Below are 26,267 nucleotides of genomic sequence, written 5' to 3'. Positions count from 1 at the left end.
TAAGCTTTACACTCTTGATGTTCTATTTTATGCCTTTAACATTATTTGAACATTTTCCCCTGTATTTAGTACTCTGAAAAAAAAAACTTTTATATCTTGTCAAATTGCATGCAGTTCATGTAAGTCAAGCTTTGTAAAGCTAAATGTAAGACAGGAAGATGAAGAGAGCAGACAGATTACTATGCTCCAGTGAAGCCACAGTTTTGCTGTTTTGTGTTTTTCAAATCCCGTTTGCATCTGAGGCTCCTCTGAATTTCTGCATGCTGCTAAGTCTCAGCTAGACTTCAAAGTGTTCAAGCATTCAAATCCATATATGATTTCCAATTTGCCATGGAATTCACTTTATAGAAGAAGGGGGAAAGCAGCACGTAAGTGAAGTCCATGGTCATTATTTCCCCAGAAAAACTGTCTTCTCTCTACTGCTTCCGGGGTGCGGGGGAGGCAGGTGGGAGGAGAGGGAAGAAGGCTTYGTCTTACACGAAAAACCCTCCCTCAGTGAGTGAAAATGCACTGATCTTTCAGTAAATATTGCAACGTATCCCTAAATTATTGATGTTCTACTGAACATGGCTCTGTAACCAGATGATTTTAACTCATCTTTCTATATGCTTCAGCATAAAATTAAATATTCCTTGGAGGCTGACAAGATGATAATTTTGGAATTAACTGACATTTTTTTAGTCCCCTCTCTCTTCAGCAAGGGTTCATACAGAAAGATCCTATCTTTCACTGTATTTCTCAATCTCTAGTTTCACTCTTCTAATAAGGCAAGTGTTGTTTCAGATTAGTAAATGGAACTGAAGCTGAGACACACTACACAAGTAGTGTCTTTGGTGGGTAAAAATACTGTGTGTTTAGTCTTTGCATATTTTGCATAGTCCTTCAAGCAGCCAGTGAATGTCACTCCTGTCTGAACCTGCAGCCACAGGGAAACCCATAGCAACAGGTACATTTTAAATTTTTTGAGCCAAGTTGTATGGGGTGTAGCATGAGGTATAGGAAACCCACACATCCATTAGCTTGTGGTGATCTCTGGGATCAACAAGGCTTAAGAAAGGTGTACACTGACTTTGGACTTATAAACTGAATGTCTCATTAGAAGGCAAATACTTATTTGAATCAGCATCCCTAACTGACAAGAAAAATAAGATAAACCTCATCTCTTTTTTTTTTTCCAGAAAAAAAGCAGGCTTTGACTAGATAAAAATCTCTCTGTCTAGAAGAACAGACTGATAGCTTTACTCATCTAATGAGACTGTTATAGTAGGATGGACAGCAGAATAATATTTTGCAATTTTCTTTGTCCATAAAATAATTCCTGTGTTCTTGAGACTCTGTTGCTGGATGTAGCATCAAAGCTTTCACATCATAGCCACATCCAAATCATGTAAACTGTTGCAAGAATAAGGAGGGAAGACACTCTGGGACACTCAGCTTTTACCCAGTCTCAGACAACTTGGTAGCTCTAGCAGCTGACCTAGACAGCTTCTATTTCAAGCTTCTTGAATGTCCTGGCAAGCAATTTTTGCCTTTGTCCACATTCAAGAAACAGTAACAACAGCCAACAAATTATGTGCAATCATTGTGAAATAACATCTGATTCGAGAAACTGGTGCCCACTTAACTACTAGCAGAAGCAGGCACAGGTCCATTTAAGTGCATTTGTGATGCAGCCACTTGTACTAATGCTGAATTTGGCCTYATGTCAGGGCAGACAATTTCCACTCAAGCTTTTTACTAGTTGGTGAATTTTGAGAATCTAAGATTTCTGCCTTGTGTAGAACAAAGTACTATTTTTCCTCCTTACAATTATTTCTGACCCTTTCCCAGCAGCAGCCTGCTTCTGGGTTGAGCTAAGTAACTTGGTATGTCAGAAGTGCTAAGCAGCGATCCAGGCCTCAGGCTAACTCTCAGTGAGTCGAAGAGTTTAGGCAGGTTCCCTTGTTGCTAACACTAAAAATGACAGATTTCCCTACAGTTATTGGATTCTTTGGCATGCCTCTCTTTGTCTTCACTGAGTACCTATACGGACATAGCATTTCATGATGAAGGAGGAGAGGAGAGCAAAGGCACAAAAACAAAGTATTTGCCAGTCTAGGAGTCACTTTTCCTTTTCCCTTCCTAATGGCATTTCCTTAGTTTCCCTGGACTCTTATTTTGATTACATTTTTGGTGAATAAACACTACTAGAGATGGAGAAAATTCCTTTGGCAAGAGCTGTTTCAACTGACAGGTGAACGAGAAGGGAAAGAAAACAATATGCATCTCTATCAAAGACCTACCATCCTGTCAACTTCCATGGAATAATATACATTTTGGGCTGAAGGAACATTGCTGGGGAGAGAACAGGGATTCCTGCAGGAATAAGAAACCTTTCTTTTTAGTTTGCCTCATAAACAGTAAGGACATCAACCCTGGCTTCACAAAACACACTTAACTCTGAAACAGAACAGCTAATGAAAAAAAAATATACAAATGGAATATGATACTTCTAGCTTTCAGATGCTTTCAGGCCCTCTGAGCTCAGTTCATCATCTATTCCTTCTTAGCATTYGCTCTGCTGTGTTTTTAAAAAAAGAATCAAAGTAGATCATCAGCAAGCTTGTGATCCTCCATCCCATTTTGCATATTTTCAGAAGAGGGATAAGGAGCATAAGTAAATTGTACAGAGCAAGACAYGTAACACCTACTGTCCAAAGCCACTGTTCAGAGTAGTGGGCACCAGTGAGAAGAGACTGTGCCTCTAATGGCTGTAGATCAAATGGGTGTAATGTGGAAGCAGAGGCCATCAGGAGACACCATCAGAGACACTGTGCTATGAGAAACTGCCTGCTGCAACATCTTTCTAAAAGGGAGAGCAAACACTGGCCAGAGAGGGTTCTTCTCAGGAAGAACAGGAAGGCAGAAGTACTCTGGCTGGACACTTCCTGTTGCCATTGGCCAGGACTGAGGCAACAACAGTACCTCAGAGCCCGGTGTAGAGAACTGGGCTATGCCCAAGGCCAGCAGCCAGACAAGGAGGTGGTATACTCTCTAGGCTCCAAGAAAAAGATATGTCACATATATCACTTTAGAGGAGTGAACTACTTGTGCTCATGTATTACCTTCTCTTCTGAGTCCCCTGGCTGGCAGGTAATAACTCCATCTCGTGAGCCCCCAGCAAATGTTGCTTTGCAGTTTGCAAGCCACTGTTTTCAGATAGAAATTGAAAGAAGATATGAATAAGGTCTATAGCTTGATTTGCAGAAAGGTAAGCAGTATTTCAGCTTCACAGTATAGTATGTAAACACAAACATTTGTAGTTGAATTCCTTATTCATACAGACCATGAAAATTTGCTTTGTCTGTAACTTTCAAGTTACAGTCTTAATTTCTATTAGCATTTGAAATGCATAAATCAAGAAAAATAATTAACTGATTACTAATCAGGATAAAGGAGAGACTTGGAATATTAGAGATGTCAATGTTTTTTAGGGGTAAGGATGCAATAGTCATATTTTTGGTTCCTATGTTCTGGAAATAACATTTAATGAATCCAATACTTGAAACACATTGCTTTATTTAATATTCATTTAAATAGCTCTGATACCATCTGCAGTCACATGACATAGCATAAGCATACATACAAAAAAAATGTAATATACTCTAACATACTGAGAGAGTTGCTTCTTTCCTGTTGTTATATGTGTCCAGATATTCCTGCAGTTCTAGAACACTGAACTTCAACTTTTCAAGAAGGCCGCAGGACAGGAGCTGGAGAAATTAAATCAAAAGGGCTAGTAAAGGTCACTTATAAAAAAAATAAAAATATTAGTAGAATAGAAAGGATAGAACAGAAGAGGTCTTGGAAAAGAATACTTGGATTTAGAGATACAACTACTGAAAAATACTTGATTTTATATTTATACAGTACAATATATATAGATAGGATACCATACCAAAAACCCAACAGTGCTTGTGCATACTTTGGAACTGAAATTGTGTTCTTGGTTTAACAACTTCTGAGAGGAGTTCCCTAAAATAAAATATTGCACAGAGCTTCACAGAATCACAGAATCGGTAAGGTTGGAAGGGACTTCTGGAGATCATCTAGTCCAACCTCCCTGCTCAAGCAGGGTCACCTAGAATGTGTTAGACAGGGTTGCATCCAGGCAGGTCTTGAATATCTCCAGARRAGGAGACTCCAYAACCTCTCTGGGCAACTTGTTCCAGTGCTCTGTCACTCTCACAGTGAAGAAATTCCTCCTCACATTCAGCTGGAACTTCCTATGGTTCAGTTTTTGCCCGTTGCCTCTTGTCCTTTCGCATGGGACAACTGAAAAGAGTTTAGCCCCATCCCCTTGACACTCTCCCTTCAGATACACATTGGTAAGATCCCCCTTCAGTCTTATCTTCTCCAGGTTAAAGAGGCCCAGATTAACTTGTTAATCTCCATAGCTCTTTAGTGATGGCCCAGCTTTTCCATGGGCATAGCAGTAGGTAAAAAGCAGGTCCAGGATTACAGTTCAAAAAATCCTACCTCTATATTCCTGCAMGAGGCCACACAGACCTGAGGGTGTTGGATGAATATGGGCCAGAATAAAAACAATGGGAAGAGTGGTCTCATTCCCTAACACATATCTTTATTACCCAGCTCACAACACAGTTCAATCATATGAAGCTACTGAACATATTGTCATCAAAATAGCTTCTCCTTTTCCTTTTGCAGAGCTAACTGGGTCTGGTAGGCAATTGTTTTACTTGGGCAAAACAGGAGATAAGAAGTCAGAGAGAGGAGGTGGTATCCTCTTGATGTATCTGTTCAAGAATTGACTGTAAGTGAAATAACCAGTGAAATAACCCGCTAAAATGCCATACATGACCTTCGAAAGGAATATACTCACTGTTTCTGCATCTACAAAAAGGGTCGGACACTCTGAACACGATGTTAACATCTGAGAAGACCTCACAAACTTTGAGCCTATCCCTCGCAGGTTGTCTCCTAGGTAACTAGCTGCATCACAGGTTAGGAAGCAGAATCTTTTCTGAATATTCTGTAAAGCAAAATAGGGCTTATCACATTCTTCTCTCAAGTACAARCTTTTTTCCTTTGTAAACAAATGGCATGCTTTTTTCCTTTCTTCATACAATAACATATGCAAAAGTTCTCCCTGTGGAGAACTGAGTGTTTGCTCAAGAATACTGAGTAATAATTAYGGTGGACACAGTATAGAGAAGTTTCCTCTACTGGGCAGCTATGAAACTAGTCACAGAATTTATATCTAATACTGAAATATATTATTTTCTGTAAAGATGATTCATTCTTTTCAAAACGTTCTCCCCAAGTGTAGCTTTTTCTTAGCTATACAGAGTTAACTGAGTTGATCAGCACATTACTTTTTCTGCCCGTTCCGGGCATTGTTTTGTTACTACTCCACGTCAAGTGGCTAATCAGRTAATGTAACAAACATCTTAATGCCAAACAGCAGCATGGAAAAATCATAAAAGAAGTTCTGTTTTCCCCTGTGGGAAAAACTTTCATACTACAACAACTTTTCTGCTGCTTGGGAGGACTCCAGAAATACTGCATTGCATCCGGGAATTATTCTTCTCAGAAGGTTTTTCTTTTGATATTTTGAGTTCTAAAAGAGTCTAGCCCTCCAGAAGCAGTCTAGTGTTATTACTTTCTTTTCAGTGAATACATAAATAATACATAAAATGAATAATAAATAAAACAATATTTTAGTCTTCCAGGAACTGAAATAATTATATAGATACATACACAGCAGGTTTCATTGCCAAAATACAGCTCATTAAGGTCAGCAGCTCAGCAGCTGGGAGTAACACGCAAATGATTTTTTAAAATAAAATTCACTTTTACATGATTTATCCCATGTAACCATAGGYATTTCTGTGAGAACTGTAGGTTAGGACCTGTATCACTGTAAGTAGTCCTTATCAGACAGAAGTAAGGGCTTCCCAAATATCTCTTCAGCTCAAAGACATATGAATAGCCTGCTACTGCTCCTACCTTGAGGCATATAAGTGCAGTACCTAAAATCAGCTGAGTTGAATCCAGGACTTTAGGATAATGTATACTGCTAGACTGGACTTAAAAAACAAAGCTATATAAACCATTACATTGTAGCCAAAAAATAATTGATAAGATGGTTAAAATAAAGCTTTTTTTTACAGACAAATTATTAAGTACTTGCTTATTTGTGAACCTCTCTCTGAAGCATCTGACCTGGCCCTGATAATAGACAAGATCAGATTGCTATTTGTCTTACCATGTGTTTGTACCATTTTACTTCAACACATGCAACATGACATGTGTCAGTCAGTATTTTGTCCAGACTCTCCAGCTGCATTGAGTTTGCAGCACAGACAAGAGGCTCTTTCTAATTACAGCTTCTTGAGTTTGCTTGTACAACCCTGGTACGATCTCCTGTSTCACTCCTGTGTCCTACCAGCTGAGGACAGTCAGAGCACAGCACACTCTGAGATTAGGCTTGTTCCCCATATTTGCAACAAAGGCAGCAAAGGATGGTTGTATGCACTGACCCCACAAAAGCTCAGAACTTCCCCCTCTGCCAGAGAAGCTGGGTTCAGACTCTCTTCTGTGCACTGGCAAAACAGGGCAGTACATAATTCTAAAACTTTAATATTTTATGATCTTTTCATAACCATCTGTATTATCTTAGAAAATATGGAGAGGTTAAAAATAAAAGTTAAAATATGCATGAAAAATAAGCTGTTGCACAGCACTGGCTTGGTGCTCATGGGACACCAACATATGCAAAAGGCATAAATCACTGTTTCTTTGAATGGCTGTGATCATGGAATATGTAGAATAAATATTCATGCAATTAATTTCTTGTTTGTTCATGTTACAATCTCCACATAATTCATGTGGACTCAGAGAAATGATGCATATTGGGGATGAATAATAGGCAACACATTTTGTTCAGARCAAATCATATCAAACCAATCTAATTTCCATAAAAGGGTAAAAGCTTCTTTCAGGGGAAGAAGTAATTGTTCTGATATATATTAAATCACTTACTAACCTAGAAGTAAGGAAGAGRACTGGCCTAGAGGTGGTCAGTTGGAAAGATAAATTTAACAGGATAACATTGGGATTTGTCTCAGATAGGCATTATACAAGTCATTAATGAAAATACTGAATGGTGGAATATGTAACATGCTTGTTGAATGCATGGATGACTAAACTGCAGGGGCTGCAAGCTCCTTGGAGGACCAGATTATAATTYAGAATGATCCTGGTAAACTGGAGAAAGCAAAAAGGACGAGGTTCTTTGCCTAGGTAGGAACAATCAACAAAGCACATTCAGGATGGTGAAAAAACAGGAAGGCAGAATTTTGTAGGAAAAGACCTGGATACTATATTATAAGTGGTTATAAGTGGAAAATGAATTAATTATATCCTACTGTACAGCACTTACTGGATAGAGATGTGTAAACAGGAGTATCTTCTATAAAACATGGATCCTCCTGGTAGAGTCAGTGTTGGTAGGAACCTAGGCTGTAGTACAGAGTCTGCTCTTGCTTTTCAAGCTATACACAGACTAACTGAAGGGAGCCCATAGAAACAGTCTGAAGTCTGGAAAATATGACTTATGAGGAAGGTTGAAAGAAGTTTGAGATAGGAGAAGTCATGATAATGGTCCTCAAATACAAGCAGCAGTTGCAAAGCAAAGAAGAATAAATCTTCTACCTAAGTGCTGTGGGTAGAGCAAGAAGCCATAGGCACAAAACACAGAAAGAAAAGTTTTAAAGGGCTAAGGAGAGTTAAGCATTGGACTATATTGCCTGGAAAAATTGTGAAGTTTCACCATAGCCTAAAGGTTAAGAACAACTTAGAGAAAAAAATTTAGAAACATTTGACAGTAATGATAGTTGTAATTGATCCCTTCCTGGGCAAGAAAAGGAACTACATGAACTTCTGAGGTCCCTTATCTTTTGATGTGTTAAAAAATTTTAGTTATTTTATGGGAAGAGCTTCCTCAAAACACTGCAGCCACAGATTAAGCAAAGCATATTCTTCCTTTACTGATTTCCTTTCCACATATTCAAAAAACAACACTCAATCAATCTACAGCTAAGACAACAACTGGCTGAAACAAAGTACTAAAACTTGTAATGAGCATAAATTGCACATTGCTGTCTGTCTTTGTTACTTCACCAAATATATTATTTTGTTCATACATGAACTATTAGTTCTGCAATGACTTATCTCAGTTCTGTCCTTTTGGGTGCAGATTACATGATGGATATCCTTCAAGCAAGGCCTGAAGGCAGCCTATGTTTTATGAAAAGGGACTCATCAACTGTATGAATAAGTATATGTCTACATACAGTCACTGTGTGTTTTAGGTGAATGTAAATAAGAAGAAAATATTCTCAGAAGTTTTTCTTCTTAACTTGACATTTTCTTCCAGCTAGGAAGAGGATTTTTAGTAATAGAAAGGCTCAGTTATGGAAACTGCTGGGTCTCAAATCTGTGTGTCTTGGAACCAGATGGTCTGCTGGAAAACAGTTGATTTGACTGAATACAAAGAGGCAGCTTAGAGCAGCGAGCCATAAAGATTATCCGGAGATCTCTGAGATACCACTAGTTTACAGGAGAAGTACTTCAATAATTTCAGGAATTTTAAACAAGTTCAGCATGCTGTAGGCGAATATCCAAGATACCATTAACTTGATGCAGACTGAAATATAGGTGCCCTGGAAAACGCACTTCTTTCACTTTAAGTATTCAATTTGACAGGCTGCTCCAAACAAGGATTTTTTAGCACAGTTAAATATTTTTTGGCAGTAGTTCATGTTGCAAGCCTACTAGGCTTGTTTCTGAAACTTCCTGTTGGTGAGGGTTGAAAGTCTTTTAAGTTAGTGATGAGTAGCAGAGTTTTATAGGGCAAACATAATACAATTCCAGATGAGCTGGGTTCTTATGGAAAGATTTGAGAAAGATAATACTCCTATATTTTAATCCTAAACAGGAGAACAAATCTATTTTTATAGTCTAAAAGTATCTGACTCTAGCTAGAAAATACTGGTTTGTTGATATTATTAGCATCTTCTATTTTTCATTACTGTTTCTCAGGTTTTGTTTCTATAGAAATTTTTTTGAGAATAGTATTATATCTTTCTCATCCAGCTGAAGAAAATGAGGAGGTTATCTATTTAAAATAAGGCAAGTACAACAGTAAATGCATTGTGCATATTACAGAAGTTGTAGCTAAGCAGGCACAGGTTATTTTAAGGTCTTGCACTATTCTGTATCATTTGCTGTTTTAGCTTTCAGAAGTGCATGACAGCAGATCCTTTAAAAGTGAATGAAAAAAAGTAATTCTCTGAACACTTGAACAGGACTACTAACATCTAGGCCTGAAATACTGGCAAAGGAAAGCTGAAATACACATCATGAAGAAACACAGGATGCATTTTCAAAGTCGAGCTGTCATGCGCTCCAGTCAGCACTGGGGTTTTTCAAAGAGTTATTTATCAGATAGCCTTTTAAAGGATGCCTAACTTTAAGTACCCATGTTTCCAGTGGTGCAATGTTTAAAGCAGAACACAGGATGCGGTTCAAGGGACATACAAATTAACCCAGGTGAAATGCTGAGGAAACAGGATGGAAAACAAATTCCTAACATATGATGCTTCTTCCTCAAACTAATATAGCCTTAAATATATCTGCAAAAATCTTGAAATGGTATGTTTATTAGTGGGGTGCCCTTTGCTACTTAAAAAGCCTTGTATGGTCTGAGACTGTCTGAACTTAAACTCTGCATGAAGGTACCTGGCTGGTGTGTGCACTGCTGCAGCAGGTTAACCATCCTGCAGCTGTCTCATATAAAGCAGAAAAAAAAGTCAGAAAGGCTTTAAAATCAGTTACATTTGAAAACAGACAATCATTCCTAGAACAACCGGTACATTTGTCCCTTTTTTTTTCCTTCTATTTTTGCAGGATGCTTATCTTTGCACTGGTGACATGATACGCTTTTAGAAAGGAGAAATGGATTTCTAGTCTATAGGCCTGTAGTTTGGAATTTAAACCACATCATGGCAGCTGGATATTTATATTAAGATTATTAGCTGCATAGTATTTAATCATGTTGACCTTACATAGACCTCCTCAGATTTCAACAGTTTGAAGTGAAAACACAGATTAACAATAGTTTGAGATGAAAAGGCTATTTCCTGTCTCTTGTAGTTACCGTTTTAGGCTATTTGTAGACTAGAGAAGAAAATATTTCTTAAACTGAATCCACATTTTGTAATGTTACCTTCAAACCTGCAAGTATGAGATGCATAATATTTTTTATGACAAAACTGGTTCTAGAAGACAGTTCTGCATGAAAATCTGGTAAAATAATTCTGCAACATGCGAAATGATAATGGCTCCAGTAACTGTTAGTTCATTACTGCAGCTATTACTAAGAAACTCCTAATAGCTATACACAACCTAAACATTTTAACTTTGAGTCTTAAACCTATTTTCTTACCTTAAACAGGGAAGAGAACACATGAAACGTATAAACTGCACAGGAACCATCAGAATCGCACATGAGCTGGTTGATATGACTGCGCCAGGCTTCTTCTGCGTCATCACATGCTGCCGGCTGAAATGCAGCAAGGATGGCAGAAAAAAATGGCGAGGGAGGAGGCGAGGCATTCCGATCAACATCACCAAAACTAAAGGAGAAAAGAAAATAAGCAGTGCTGAAAGGAGGGATACCAAGGAAGTGGCAAATAAATGAGGAAAACCCTCCAAATTGGAATCCCAGCTTCAGGCCACTATCATCTGTCTTTCCCTATTGCAGAATACTTGATCTCTAACATAAGAGATATCTATCTCTTCTCCACATTCTCTTTACAACTAAAAATTATCCTGGGGTTCTACGGTCAGTAAAACAGGCTGGCTACCATTTTTAACAGGTATTAAGCTATTTGCTCCTGTGTATTTTTCTTTGAGATGGAGAATACTCCCTGCGTCTCCTAAGAACAGGAACTGTGATTCTAAAACAAATGCACATACATAGAGAGAGGGCTTTGCTATGGATCCTGTACTCCTCCTCTTCATGAGCAAGAGCTGATTGCAGTCAAACTCAACCCTATTCAAAACTAGAAAGARCTGCACTATCTATGGCCTTGTAAAAACATGTGCTCGAGTCCAGCCCTGCTCGCCAGCAGCCTCRGGAGTACTCAGATGGCATTTCTGATAATATTGTGATTTCTTATGACCCATAACTGATCAGAAAGACAAATGCATGGATTATATGACTTTGAACAGTTAACTAAGCAGTATTTCCAYTGCCACAAATCTTTAAAAATCCTTTTGACTTTTAATAAAATACATTATGTACATAATGCCTAACTGCAGAGAGGTAYGTACAAATCATGTCTTGATTCTCCTACAAGGAAAATCTTGCTTTTTTGGCATTTGTGGTAATTATGTAGGTATACTGTACGTTGTCTTCTCACTGCTTTAAACTCACGAGAATTTTACATCTATTTTGCTCAAAATATAAAATTCCAGGATGAAATTAATTAATGTCTTGCTACCACTTTGTTGTACAGTGTAAAAGCACTTGTATAAATAATAGTTTATACCTGGCAAGAGCAAATTGTTCCAGCCTGTCAACTTTGTCCTCAGTCTCTGTCATATCCAGACTAAGGCTATCACTGCATTCAAATGCTCCAGGCAGTTCATTTGTAGACCCAGAAAGGTCATCTTCATGGACTGCTGTATCTTGCTCTTCATGTATGGCTTCAGCCTAGGGGAATGAATATAAAGAACTATGATGCCTTAGAAAATAGCAAAATAGTGAGTTAATTCCAGTAATAAATAGAAAAGATTTATTGGAAAGAAAAAAGCCACTAGGCAACATGTTACATTGCACAAAGCCATAGATTATAAATGACAAGAATCAAGTTACACTTCTTTAAAAACGTTGTATTTGCTTAACTTGCTGCCTGAGATCGATATTGTTTTTAAAGGTATTTCTTCAACTTAGTTTATCCAACAAAGAATTTCAGATTTCAATGCATTTGGCAACATAGCAGGGAAGTATCTTTTTCAGAAAAAACAATGGAGTTTTTGTTACTGTCAGGTTATTCTTGCCATTTATCACATTATAGTGTCCGCACATGTACCAAAGCCTTTCAAAAATATGTTGAAAAGTATAATCATCTGGAAGACTGTATGTACATTTAGAATTGAGAAGTATTTTCTCAATTCTCGTTTGCTCAATTTTCTCATAATTACATAATGACTTCTAAGAGGAATCCTAAGCATTTTACAGGCCACTATAGGATTATACTTTTACCATTTCCTTCTGTTTCCTTCCTTCCACCTAAAAGTTTTGAATTCTCTTATTGTTTCTTTCTTCTCTTGCAGTTTTAGCCTAAATAAGCTTTATTTCATTTTCAATCTTCTGCTGTTTGTCTGCRTTATCAATAGCATCTCTGGAAAGCAGTTTCTGTTGGGATGACTGCAATGTGTAGCTGATAAACTCTCTAYCTGGTCTGGCTGGGGTGTCTTGTAAGAGGTGTGTGTGTGTGAGTGTGCGCGTGTGTGCATGCGTGTGTGTGCACACATACACAAATAGGTTTATACATATATGTGCTGAGAGCTGGGAGGGAGGGAAATCTGTGGCAAGTGGAATTTGAAGACAGTGAAGTGGCCTTCAGAGGTTACCAGACCTGCCTGATTCCTAAATAAAAATACTAGGGATTTGAATTTCTGAAAATTAAACAAGGTTTGTATCAGAAARAACAGGATCCAAAATTAAGTAATAGAGTTTTTTGTTTTATTCTAAAAGCAGAAGGGATAGGAATGTTCCTGAGCTTAGGCCAGATGAAATGAATAAGAGCACAAACCGTTCTGAAATAAGAAACGAAGGCTATATAGCTGGTTTACCAGAACAGAAGTCAAACTATGTGGCAAGAAGCATAAATGTTTTATGCCTCTTCAAGAAGCAGTTAGTATTAACTACATTAAAATATGAAAAATAAGCTTAAAGTTTACTTATGGCAATGAAAGTGCATATATGAGGAAACCAGATTTTCGTGGCAGCTGGTGAGGAAGCAATAAAGAAGAAACAAACACCTCCCCACAGCCACGAGAGTCTCACAAAATGCTGAAAAAGTAAAATAAAAAAGTGAGCCCTAAATATTGATGTAGGATTGGAACACACTTCCAGGAAGAGGAGATAACTTGAAAAACTATAAAATAACAACATCTGAACCTTTCATGCCTCACAGTGTTATCCATCACTACTTTCTAATTCCCTACAGCTACTCTCTTAAGTGTTGTAATCACTACTTTTAATAGAAAATAAGTTAAACTGATTTCTTGCCAATAGCTCAATGACACCTTGATTTTGACACTGAGACATTTCAGGCATTACTTAATCTGTCTSTTGCTGTCATTCTTGGCATCTATTTAAAGTTGAGATGCTATTTTTGGTTTTGCTCATGATGCAACAACCAAATTATTTTGTGTAACACTAAAGAAGTAACAAAAATATACCTCTGCATTACTGATGATATGCAATCAGCATACTGAAAATAAAATAATAGAGGAAAAAAGAAATGGGAAAGAGCAGAGATTTTGTGTTATCAAATTCAGTGAAATCATTGAGGGGCAAGTTGCAAGTTTTCTGATTACAAATCGGATTATTTCTTCCTTAAAATAAATACAAAACCAGATCTTTTAAGTTTGTTTATACCGTCTCTGGTTTGTTTTGAGTAAAAATACAGAAGTATGCAAACTAGAAAGTATATTTCAGGCAAAAAACACTAAGAAAATTTTCTGTGCAAGTTCAGCAATTAAAACATTATCTTTGTAACACTGGCAAGTGCCTGTCATTTTGGTTCATGCATTTCACTGATACCAAACCTGTCTCAGGACCAGCTGAATTTGCCTAGGATTTGCCTCTCTAGTGATTTTTCATTATTTACTTCTTTATCTTTTCTAAAGCTTTTCRCTTTTTGATGAACACTGGTGCATGATTATTGGGACACAGGGACATTAATGAGATTTTCACTCTACGGATTCTGAAACCCTGGCTTACATGAAACTCAGAAGCTGTGATCTGCAATTCCTAATTCACCTATCAGTTGCTAATACATCTGGCTGCATGAGCAGTCATCACCTGCAAGAGTGTCTGCTCTTACTGTTGTTGGTTCCCAGACAGAAATTCTGCCAACACCTCCTACTTGCACTTGCTATGAGGTAACTTGTCTACCAACAGTTGCTTTCACAAATCATTTTATCTTTTCCACTACCATTATTTTGAGGGGTTCCCCTCTTCTCCGTACCCACAGCCCCCWCCTCCTGACCCTTCTTCCTCTTGGGGAGGTTTCTAAACACAACAGGCAGCCCAGCTCCAACCTCCTTCCCTGCTCCCTGCCCTCTACAAAGCTTCTGTAACTTCTGCTACACGGAGTGCTGTATCCCATATTTGTGATCACTTATTTGTGGCTGCATTTGGAGGGCATGGAGGGCAAGAACTGGAACGAAAGCTGGTGACCACACAGGACTTTTATGTTCTTCTCCCCCATTCTCTTATGCCGCTCTTCTGTACAAGACAACCAGCTCCGACAYGACAGAGAAATCCTCCCTGGTAAGGCAACAACGTCATAAAGCCACAGAAAACAAAAAAACCCCACAAACCCTCAGATTACATTTCTAGAGAAAGAGTGAGAGCATTAGATTCACCTGATCTTCCATACACAGAAGTATCAAACAGAAATATTATCAAACAGAAAACTAACAAACACCTGCACACTGGCAATCTTTTACCAACCTTACATTAGGTTCAGGTTGCATCTTCTTATACAACTATCCAAAATAAACTGTGCTGAAAACGGCTGTTTCATCCTCGCAAACCCTGCCCCCCTAAAAAAGCTGGCTTAATATTGTGATCATGAATTCAAAATTTCTGAATGCCTGCCAAAAGGCAAGAACTGAATCCAGTGTGCACACAACTGTACAATAGGTTCCCACATACGAAAAAATCTCCAAGAATACATGCATACACCCACACTCAAGTTAGCAAATCATTCTTTAGAATCAGCTTGAAGAACAAAAGAGAAGTCTAGAGTCTAACTATTAGAAGTTAGAGTCTAACTATTCCATGAATTTATCTTGCAATTAGCTAGTAGCTTTTTGCTTAATATATCGTGCAATATACTTAAGAAACAATAAATACAACCCTTTTAATGAGGAGAAYGTAAGTAGAAAAGAAATGTGCAGGAACATATGAATGTGTTTATGAATTGTTTATGCTGCCATTATATATGGAAAGTGTGCATGTATCTACTTCCACAGATCAAACCTTTCAAAAAAAAAAGATTTAGGTAAAATGAATTTGTAAAAACGTTATATAAAATATACTATAGTTGGAAAAGAAAATCAAAGTTCCTTCACCTTGGAACTTTCAGACACTTGGAGATTATTCATGTCAGGCAAAGAGACATCAAAGCTAGATGTTCCTATATTAAAATGATGGGGGTCTGCTGAGGTTGTGTCACATGATGTAGGAAGTGAGTCGACGTGATTGGCATCCTCGGATGGAGAAAGAGTTATAATCTGTGTAAAAGACAACAAAAGCACAGAAGAACTCAGTGTAGCACTACACTACCATACATTGTTTTTATGAACATGCAAARCAAACATTGTCTTAAAGGATGGTGATAGTAGCCCTGCTCATTTGTACATGAAGATATAACTTTTTCAATATTTCTACCATAAAAATTATATGTAAACATCCCAGAAGCAAACAATGAAAACCTGACACAGTTTGCAAAAACGGGGTCTTGTCCTATTTCTTCAAGTATTATATACATCAGAATTATTTACTGTTGATCATTTACATGAAATTGGCACGGAGCAATTTGCTGCAAAGAACAACTTATCATATTTTATGCTTCCTGTGTTTAGGACTTCCATTGAAATTCTAGTGTATGTTTGCAAATAAAGAAAAAGCCCGAAGCTAGCAAATACTGCATTATGTGCCAACCCCCTGACAATTCCAGCTGCTCAGGCTGCACCTAGACAAGAGGAAGTTGAAGGATCAGCATGTCTAAAAACCAACCCTGGCTATTGTTAAACTGCCAAYGAACAACTTACGAGGTCCGAGTGCTCCAGGATTTGGCTGGTGGTCAGGTCCTCCTCCTCTGATGACTCATCGGAGTCCTCATGGTTCATTTTGTTCAGGCTGGGCGTACTTCCTGAGAGCTGGCTCTCCTCCAGCAGCTGCATGTCACACTTGTCCAGGCTATCCAGAGAACGCCGGCGTACTCCCCAGTTGAAATTGTCCATGCTCTCGCCCTGCAATCAGAGATAGGGTCAGCTTTCTTGAGCTGAAACTCATCAAATACCACAACGAATCGTTAGAACAAAGTTAGCTAAAGAATGCTTTTATGTAAAGCTATAAATGCTTTTATGTAAAGCTATAATACAAATTTGGTATGAACATTATTTTGCTAAGCAATAGGGTAACAGGAGCGTTTAAAATTTCCCAGCACTTCACCTGGAGATAAGAGCAGAAGCATGGAAATGACAGTTAAATGAAAATTCATTATTTTCAGTATTAGACGTTTGTCATGCACTGGCTGATTTMAGAATTCGTTTTTGTAAGTCAACATATACACACACCTCAATACCACTGGAGCGATGTCAGGCAAAATAAAAATTTAGAAGCAATTTTAAAAGATTTTTCCATGATGTTTAAAAATATTAGGACCACAGCTCATAGCAATGTTTCAATTRTAAAAAATACGTTAACGATTTTAGGTTTTGACATTAAATACATAATCATAATGACGAGTTAAGGTAGATTTGATTGCACCTCTTCATTTAGCACACAAACCACAATAACTAAAGCAGTACACCTTTTGAAGTTTTATTCTAGGCCAATATGGCTTAAAACTGTAACCTAAAATTATTTGAAGCTATACTCTGAAAGCAATCTGACCAGCACTGACTGAGATTTCACTTTTTAAAAAGGACAGTCAAATTGTCCAAACATTTTATGTTTACTTTCAGTTCTGATCCTATATACAGTAATACAAAGTGAGTGCATTAAGCAAAATCCAAAATTATTTGTTAGACTGGTGAACCGACACAAACATCATTTAATTTCTTCTGTGTGACAAATATTTTTCCACCTTTTTTTCTATTTGYTTATGTATTTTTCAGCCTCCCATAGCCAGTTTCACTAACTGCACTAGGTCTCTAGTCCTCTTCTAGTCCCTTCTTCAAGTCTAGTTGGGCTCCTGCATGGCAAATACAGGAGCATGTCCATAACGTCTGCCATGGACCCACAGGGAAGAGAAAGAAAAGACTCTGTTAGAAGCTACGCTCTCAAACCAGTAAATCAATTTCTGAAAATTCAAGTTGACCGTTATCTTTTAAATATGAAACCACTGACCTTTCTGCCTTAAAATCRCGAATGTTAACAAATCACAGATTAGACAGGAAGTATCTCCTGGCCTCATGCAGTTTAAAACTATGTTCGATCATGGAGAAAAAGGTCTCAGTTCAGTAAGGCACTTAAGCAGACTTCTAATTTTAAACACTTGAGTAATTCCCACTCAGGACATGTCAGACAGACRTGTACTGAATGGGCGCCAAAGGGCATAAACTGCAGTTAATTAAATTGCAATTTTACCTCCTTAACGATCAAAAAACTTGTACAAATAGATCTTATTTTGCAACACTGCACTTCAAGGCAATGGATTTTGGAGTATGATAGAAAAGAGGGAAAGTTCAGCTTTACAACACAAAGCTCAGCTTTCATGAACAAATACAAAGAAAAAAGAAAAAAAGAAAAYATAAATGTTTAAGAAAAAGACAATCCAGAAACGCAAGAAATGTAATCTGAAAGAAACACAAAATTAAGGAATGCACTATATTCAAGAGCAAATGAAAATKAAATTGTTATGAAGCCACAGTAGCAGAAAAACCCTGTGTTTTCATATAATGGGACAAAGATCATGTCGTAACGTGGTGTGGGGATAGAAAACATCAAATATTTAAGAAATTAGGTCTCCTTAGATTGTAAAAATGATCGTACAGTTCCCAACTACTTATTTCAACAAATTATTTGGCACTCCATCCTCCCCTAAGAAGGCTGGAGAACACGTGCAGCAATGGGACATCCTCCACAAAACATCAGTTTCAGAACTAACAAATGACAAGAGGAAATATATAAGCAAGCAAGCAAGCAGAAATGACTGCTGTGGCTCCCTGGTCCTCACAATGCCTAGTACAGCCAGCAGTTAACTTTGCAGTCTGTGTCTAGAGGTGTATTTCTTGGTGCTCTTTCATTTTGGAATGTATTAAATAAGAAACTCAGAAAAAAAAACAGTGAAATATATAAAGAGGCAGTTATAGGACATGCAATTAAAAGGAGAGTGAATTAAAAGTGATGGAAAAGGTACACGACAGATGAAATAACCCAGAGCAATTTGGGTTAGCGTAACCTTGCTATAGGGGCACTCAGAGTCATACTGAATTTAAACAAGAGGTGAACACATGTTTATTAAAATAGGAGTTATGTTTTTTGCAGTCTGAAGTGGTTTTTCTTTCACCGGTAGCAAGCAGGAGGGAAGATGTAGCTGAGAAGCTATTCATTTTTATCTAGAGCTGCAGCAACATTATCTCTTATTTGAAAAGCCACCAGTAATATATAAGAAAAGAGTTCTTATAAATGTGCCTTGCCAAGAATTAGCTGGCACTATGCAGGACTTTGGATGACCATGGCCACCTATTTGGTAGCGGAGCAGACTTGCCATTCCAGCCGTTCCAAGCATTGCAAACCTGGTGGAAGGGGAAGCACTGAAGGGAAAGTAAACAGGGAAGCAACTTTGTTTGGGGGACAGAAGTCTAGATCCTTGATAAAGACCCTAAGAACCATGCAAAACTTGCTGCAAACAAATTTTTACCCTACTTCATTGACAAAGTATGCAACTACTGTAGGGCACRGGCACTAGTTCTGTAGAACTCAGTAGTAAGCCACTACTTCCCTATGTTTGTATCTTGTAGAGCACTGGCCTTTTGGGACTGAGATTTTGTTGGTGCTTACGCTTCAACAGTAATTGACATACAACCTCTCAGAAACCAATCTGTAAAACACTTGTTGCTGCTGATTTTTGCATCAATTGTACAATTATTTGTGTATCATTTCAATTCTTGATATAATATTGAAAAACTGCAAGTTAAGGTCCCAAACTTGCAAATGCTGACGTGTCTTTTCAGTTTTCTTCACACAGTAAATGATTCCAGCAAAGTCAGTAGGAGTATACAGCTGAATTAAATTAAGCGAGATCATTTGCAATATCAGGCCGGTATGCAGTGATCTAAACTGTCTAAAGAGGTCCCATTAATCAGCATTAGTTTAGCTAAGAGGAGCCAGTATATCACAACAGAAAAGCTGGATTTATATATTACATGTCCATATAAAAAAAATGGCACTAACTTTACTATGTTTTAAAAACTAATTAAGTTCTTTCTTTGTTTCTACCTATTACTGCTGCAGAAAGATACGAAAAATAGAAATGGCCTAATTTCAAAATGCTGATATTAGATCAAGAGAATTTAAAATTTTTAAAGCCAACTGAAGAWGTCAAAAATAAATATCTTAAAATGAAGGAGAATGTCTCTTAATGATTTACAACTTATTTTTTGAAAACGACCTCCAAAATATTTCTAATACAAGACAAAAAATGAAGCACCTATCAGAAATGCAAGCACACGCACATTCCCCCCCAAACAAGCACACACTAAAGAGGGGTCAAACAACAAAACTATGATGTTATTCTATCATACAAGTTTGCAAGAAGGCAGAACATACACTAGCATATCTGAGTTCAAGACTTACCTGAAGTTCCTGGGTAGCAGATATAACAGACAGAAAAACAAATAGAAAGAATCTATGTAAAATTACTGTATTAAAGACATCATGACAAACATTTGCCTACAATTGTAAATAATGTTATCACAGAAACTTCAGATCTTCAGACCTATCTTTCAAATTTAAAAATATCCATGGCTTGCTTTCACATCTCTATTAAATTTCACAGAGGTACACCATGTGATCTGGGGATGATACAACCATCACTGACCTGTTTAAATCATAAGATTTTTTGGAAAGGCTATTTGTGCTTTTGCGAGTTTAAGTTTTCCAACACTGTTTTATTCATGTTTATGAACAAATCAAATTCAGACACAGTTTCAACTGAGTCATTAGTGACATAGCTTCTTCTATTGGGTTTGAATTTGGTCAAAATATTTATTTATTTAAAAAGTARTAAGTCCGGCCAGACTAAACCTTGGAATGCAAGGACTCAGATCTATGGCAGTTTWAGATGTGTATTAAATATAAGGCTAGATTTTTAGTTTTACTTCACATAAAAAAAGAGAATTTTGATATCCGGTCTACGACCAACTTAAGACAATTAGCATATTGACTAATTTTGGTCTCAGTCTTTAAGTAAGCGACATGTGTACAAATCTTTGCAGAGTCACGCTCCACAAGGTCAAATCTTTTGGATGGGAGTTGCTCTGCACTGAGGGCCAAGGACACAGAGCTGGGAGGTTCAAAGTCTCTGCCCTACGCCCACATTAATAGTACTGAAAATCTGCCAGTTCAGTGACTTGTCTACCATTTTGGTATTTGTTCTCCTTCTGAGTAATGAATGCCATATTTTCTTCAGAAGATTTTATATGATGATATATATATATATATATACACACACATATATACATACATATACACACATATATACACACACACATAAATATATATGGTTTTAGCTAGTGAAAAGAAAGAAGAAATTTCTAAATGTCACTCAGTGGACAAACAGTAATCACATGATAGTTAGTCATATGTCTAGTCTCTTTTGAAAGAATTTAAGATACAGAAAAGCTCGCAGTGAGTATATTTTTGACAGTTACCTGGCATTGCTGTTTTATCATTTATCAYTGTTTAGAACATTAAAGCTCCTTCATAATACTTGGCCAGTGTATTTTCAATCACTGATGCCACCTACTTATTTTTTCAGCRAAGTGATAGGCTACTGTGAGCCAAAATTACCACATTTTGTACAGAGAGTACAYAGAGATTCCTGACTTGGAAAACAAGGACTTTGTGATGTCTCTCCCCATTCCTTCATCCTTTATCTTCTTTGGAAAGAAAAAAAATCACAAGTACCTTATATCACAGTTGAGGGGCACCTTAAATAGTACTACTGTAAATCTACTGCTGGGAATGCTGATTATTTCTTTTTGCACACGTGTTCTTCTTAGGGCTAAGAGTGATGCCTGAGAGAATTCAGGTCAAAATCTGGGTCCGGACTATGACAAAACAATTTACTACACTGTTAGGCTGGCTGAGTGTTTGTCCTTTAAGTACTTCAAAAGAACTAACAAAATTTAAACTTTTAAATAGCAACAAATTTGTTAGACTTGTTTGGCAATGAATATACATTTTTTTGCCCTTTCTCACTCAAGTRGAAAGAAACACTCCAAGTTTGGTGCAAGCAAGGTTAAAAGGTATTTTTAACCCCTCACCCCCAAACTTCAGCACTTCTTCAACTATTTCCCTTCAGCAGTTTCAGCTAAAGGTGAGCTGACAGGCTTCGCCTGCCAAGACTTGATCTAGCCCTCGGGGTTCTGTTTAGCTCCTGTATGAAATGATGAAATCACTGACACCTAAGCAGCGTGGAAGGTACATCTCTCAAAATGTTAGTGATTTCAACCGTAGYTGCAAGAGAAATGTAGCACCCCGAAGGCCTAAATCCAAGTTTTGGAGGGTTTCTCATGAAATAACAGACTTGAAACAAATCTAACTTACAGATTTTTTAATCTGCAAACACATTTTTGTTAACAATTTGGGACTCTAAAATTGTATTTAAGCTAAATTTACGTAAAAGTCACAGAAGCTTGATATTCATATCGGTATTAGAGCAGACGCTTTATCTTTCAGTAACAGTTTTGCAGCGTTTCCTAAAGCAGACTCTGAAAGGAAGGGTGTGGTAGCCTGTTACTGTTTTGCTACTGAAGCAAACACTAAGTGAACATTATAAATAATCTCAGCTCAAAGATTATAGTTTTACAGTTAAAGTTTTATTTAAAAGAAAGAGTATAGGATTTAGCAGAAAGAATACCAAACTGTTTTYAAAAAAAGATGTTTCAGAGAAAATATACTGTACCTCCCCATCTTCCAGTTCAACATCTAGGAAATCAAAGTCCCTAAAGACTCTGAACTGTTGTTCACTGTTTGAATCATCCATGTTCTCCTGCTCCCTGGTGCCGTCTTCTGAAGACACCAGGCTTGTCTGGTGCTCAATCAGATCCAAATCACCACAGGAAGAAAAAATTACCTACAATTCAAAGGATTTCTCTGGTAAGAAAGTGTTCCCTCCGGTTGTTTCTTCCTAAAAGCTGTAATTGGTTATTCGGAAGTCTGTATTTCCAGTACACACCTAATTCCTTCAGTGAGTATTTTTAGAACACTCTTTATTATTTATGTTGGACAGGTGCCTTCAGATTAAACTTGTACAAAGAAGCAACATCGTTCCTGCAACTGCAGGAACACGTCCAAGAATATTAGAGCTACCTCCTAATGGCTGCAGACTGATRTTGCCTAGATGTTTGTATATGTTTACAGGAACAAAATTCAAAGAACTTAGCAAAGAAAATGCTGTCAAGGTGATGAGTTAATAAGCTCATCAAAAAATCTTTAGTTAAAAATGATGCTTGAGAATGTGTCATGATAAGAAAATCTAACAAGCTACAATGTTTCCTTTCCTACTGAAAAATAATCATATCTGCWATTTAGTTGAGAAAAGGCAAAGGTTTCTGTCCTGCAGAAACGAGGAACCTGTTCACCGTAATACAAGTGACATATGGTAACATAYTAAAATACACTCAAAAATGTTCCTATTTCTGAAGAAAATATCTAATAACTATTTTAAGAGCTTTCCCATAGGGGATGATCCATTGCCCATTTCCGAGCACTCGTCAATATTAATCTCTAAAGAGCAATGTTAGAACTATTATTTAATGGAATAATTAGAACCTTTTATTTTATTTCTGTAATTTAATTTTGTACTTTAGAAAGGCTCTAGATTGGTAATACCAGAGATCACTACTTTCTACCCACTGAGCTGGCAATAAGTAAAACCTAAAGCATCACAAATTTCTCATAGCAAAATGATATGTAGCACTGTATGTAAACACATCTTTAAGTGAGAAGGTCATTCACTCACTGGTCTATACACTCAGAAATGCAGCATGGGCCAGTGAAATTATAATAGTAGAAATGTGACATGAAACTATGCAAATCAGGTTAGCAATTCTGGGAAATAAAGTTCTCCATATTAAAAATTTAAGACAAAAGAAAAAAAAACAAAGGAATGGTCAATACAAGGCTACTTACTGAAGGGTTTTTACTCAGACCAACTTCCTGACCACACAGAGATAGGACATGTACCAGCTTTTCCTTTGTTCTTTTCTAGAAAACAAGACATTTCCAAGTTAGCATCTTTTTAACCACATATTCTCCTGGTGACTAGAGACATAATTAGCAATTTTTAATTAGGAGGAAGCAACCAAAGAATGACTACATGCTGAAAGGATTGCTTTTGGAGCAACTGTGCATACAAGGATATATAAAAGTAGCTGTTAATTATTTTAGTTTCTTATTTTTAAATTGGCCCATTAATTCTATTCAGCTTAATAAGAAAGCACTGGATCCTGTATATCACTTCAAAGGGACAACTAAAATGCCTAAAATTAAGCAGCACATGCCTTTTTTTTTTTTTTTTTTTTTTTTTTGAGAATTGATACCTGAGTCGCTATAGATCTGCTGTATTAAAAAAAAGCAGTAAATACATTTATTCCATCTGATTTTATTTTAACTGGCAGCTAATCACAATCAGTAATGCAATCAAACATCACTTTTAGAAGAAATGTTTGAAGGAATTTTTTATATCCAATTTCCAAGGAAACAAAGCTTCCAAAATTTCACTTTGTGCTCTCCTTGCTAATGTCTGAACTCACTGGTCCATTTCAGCTAAACCTGATATAGAATTAGAGGTCTTAAAGAGGCACATTTCCTATGAGATAAAAGAAAAACACTGTCTGGATAGGAGGCAGTCACAGCGCAGTCCATTWCCGAGTAGGAGAAGGACATTCAGGGGGCACCTGCAGCCAGACAGCCACGCTGGTGGAGCACTGCTCAGGCCATGAGGGCACAAGCCTTTAAAAACCCAGTGTGTGTTAAATCCACTGCTCCGAGAACAAGTTGTTAATGAATRGGGAGCTTCTCTAAAGGAGATTACCTGCGAGTACTGGGGTCTCTTCCAGCTCACAGGCACAAGCACGTTGGAGTTGGAACCTGATGAGGTTGAAGAAGTGCTTCGGGTGACAGCCATTGCCCTTGGCTTACCGTCGCGGCCGGAAGAGCTCTGCAGCTCATCATATCGTCTCCCAATAATCGGAGTCTTAAATGAAAAATAATTGTTTTCTAGTACTGTTCTCCACAGTGAACTTATAAAGGAGCCTGTTACTTCAGTTGAAGAAAAAGATTATTCTGAAGATGACAAGCACGAGAAAAACAAGGAGTGCACMAAATTTCATGTCACTCTGTAGGTATATTGCTCTCCTTTGTAAACTCTCAGTGGCTGTTGCCATGCCTAGTATTTAGTGCCTCAAGAGTAGCTAGGACTCATAAGCAACTGCCAAATTACCTTAAGAAGGAGTAAAGAAAAAAGTTTATGAAATTTATTCCAAGTCCAGATTTTTCCCACATGTTGTTTTAAGGATTTTTCCTAAAAATGTTGACCACTCTCCCCTGATCCAGCACACACTAAAACACTTTCTTGGATTGACGATAGGACACAGCATTTTCTAGAACTGTATTTACAAGAAACAGCTGGAAGAAACCCTATACAAGGTGCCTTTTTATGCTGAAATTTCCCTTTAACCCAAAGTCTCACTATTACCTGTATGAAGAAGTCCATAATGCTAAGATCACTCATGCAGCTACTTAACTATTATAAAGTGATTTGGCCACTAAAGGCAAAGGGTCCATTCAATTCTGTAAAGCTAAAACACGCACAGCGTTTGCAGGATAAAGACTGCTGTGAAAGAGGTCAGTCAGAAGCTAGGTATCACTGCCTTAAACAAYGTATTTCTGTGTTTAAACGATTATAGAGAACTCTGGTATATAAGTATAAATCACTTGTCCGGGTGATTTTACATATATAGTATATTTATATGTTACATTTGACATAGCATTTCCTTGAGTGTATTTTAAATACAATTGATAATGTCTTATTAGAAAACTCTAAATGGAAAGCCAGAATGTCACCGTGAATTGAGAAGATCTTAAGAGGCTTTCTGTTCTGTAATTTTATTTTCTTTCCCCATTTTGCAACTTTCTTAAGGAGCTACAACACACATTAACACATTCAAGATTATCAAATGTGAGATGAAAATCAGGACTTTAAGTAGTCAGATTACAAAGAGTACCTCTGAAATATCAAAGTGAAACTCYAAAGTCTTCCCTGGTAGCTCCTTGGAGGCACTGTTCCATACTCGATGTATTTCCATTTTTGAAAGATCGCTGTGTTGATAGGACGGCAAAACTAAACTGGCAGAACGAGAAACTACCAACTTCAAGATATTCAAGGCTTCTCTCCAGTGAATGCTCTAGAAATAGGTATATTTAATCAGCAACTTGAAAGATTCACACGTATTCAAGATCATTTACACTCCACAGTTGTATTTTTTGCCACATAAGTGAAAAAGTGGAACTAGTATACTATTCTTTCTCCACCTCTCTCTTGCCCAGCGACAAGGCACAAACATAGAGAATAATTTCAACAGCAAAGACCGAGACCCTTGCCTATAGAGTCATTCCTAGGGAACTGGCCCACAAGGTGGGAGAGCTAAGTGCAAGACCAATTTGGCAGCTGAAGGGTTTAAAATCAGGTCTCCCACCTGAATGCTTTAATCACTTGGCATAAGCATAGGGGCTGGTGCAGAACCAGAGCTCTTTAACAGAAGAGCCGACCCGACACACACATTTTTATGGCTTCTAAGCAGAGGGAGGTATTTCCCCTCTCCCCCCCCCGCCCAGAGGCAGGTGCAGAAGTCTCCATGGGGAGACTTCTTAAATCTAATCTTAAATTCTTACACAGAAAAATAACTATTCACASTAAATACTGCTGAGTTGCTATTCT

The 26,267-nt window shown here is 37.4% G+C and overlaps 1 protein-coding gene across 3 annotated transcripts in view; it reads right to left on the bottom strand.

The window, feature by feature from the left end:
• FRY (FRY microtubule binding protein) overlaps positions 1–26,267 on the bottom strand; it is a 199,346-nt gene that overhangs the window by 8,711 nt on the left and 164,368 nt on the right. For all 3 annotated transcript variants that reach the window (XM_085320709.1, XM_085320707.1, XM_085320708.1), the window contains exons 48-58: positions 25,555–25,734; positions 24,363–24,524; positions 23,459–23,533; positions 22,230–22,400; positions 16,144–16,344; positions 15,442–15,603; positions 11,619–11,782; positions 10,511–10,700; positions 4,883–5,032; positions 3,654–3,752; positions 3,105–3,188 (exon numbers count right to left, since the gene is read on the bottom strand). In XM_085320709.1, the coding sequence (XP_085176835.1) occupies positions 3,105–3,188; positions 3,654–3,752; positions 4,883–5,032; positions 10,511–10,700; positions 11,619–11,782; positions 15,442–15,603; positions 16,144–16,344; positions 22,230–22,400; positions 23,459–23,533; positions 24,363–24,524; positions 25,555–25,734 (1,638 nt within the window). The remainder of the gene's footprint in view (positions 1–3,104; positions 3,189–3,653; positions 3,753–4,882; positions 5,033–10,510; positions 10,701–11,618; positions 11,783–15,441; positions 15,604–16,143; positions 16,345–22,229; positions 22,401–23,458; positions 23,534–24,362; positions 24,525–25,554; positions 25,735–26,267) is intronic.

Source organism: Rhea americana, unplaced genomic scaffold (genome assembly GCF_003343005.1).
Source record: "Rhea americana isolate MKP2758 unplaced genomic scaffold, rheAme1 scaffold_65, whole genome shotgun sequence".
Classification (NCBI taxonomy): Eukaryota; Metazoa; Chordata; class Aves; order Rheiformes; family Rheidae; genus Rhea; species Rhea americana.
The sequence above is the reverse complement of the archived record's forward strand: the minus strand, read 5'-3'. Positions and strand labels throughout refer to the sequence as shown.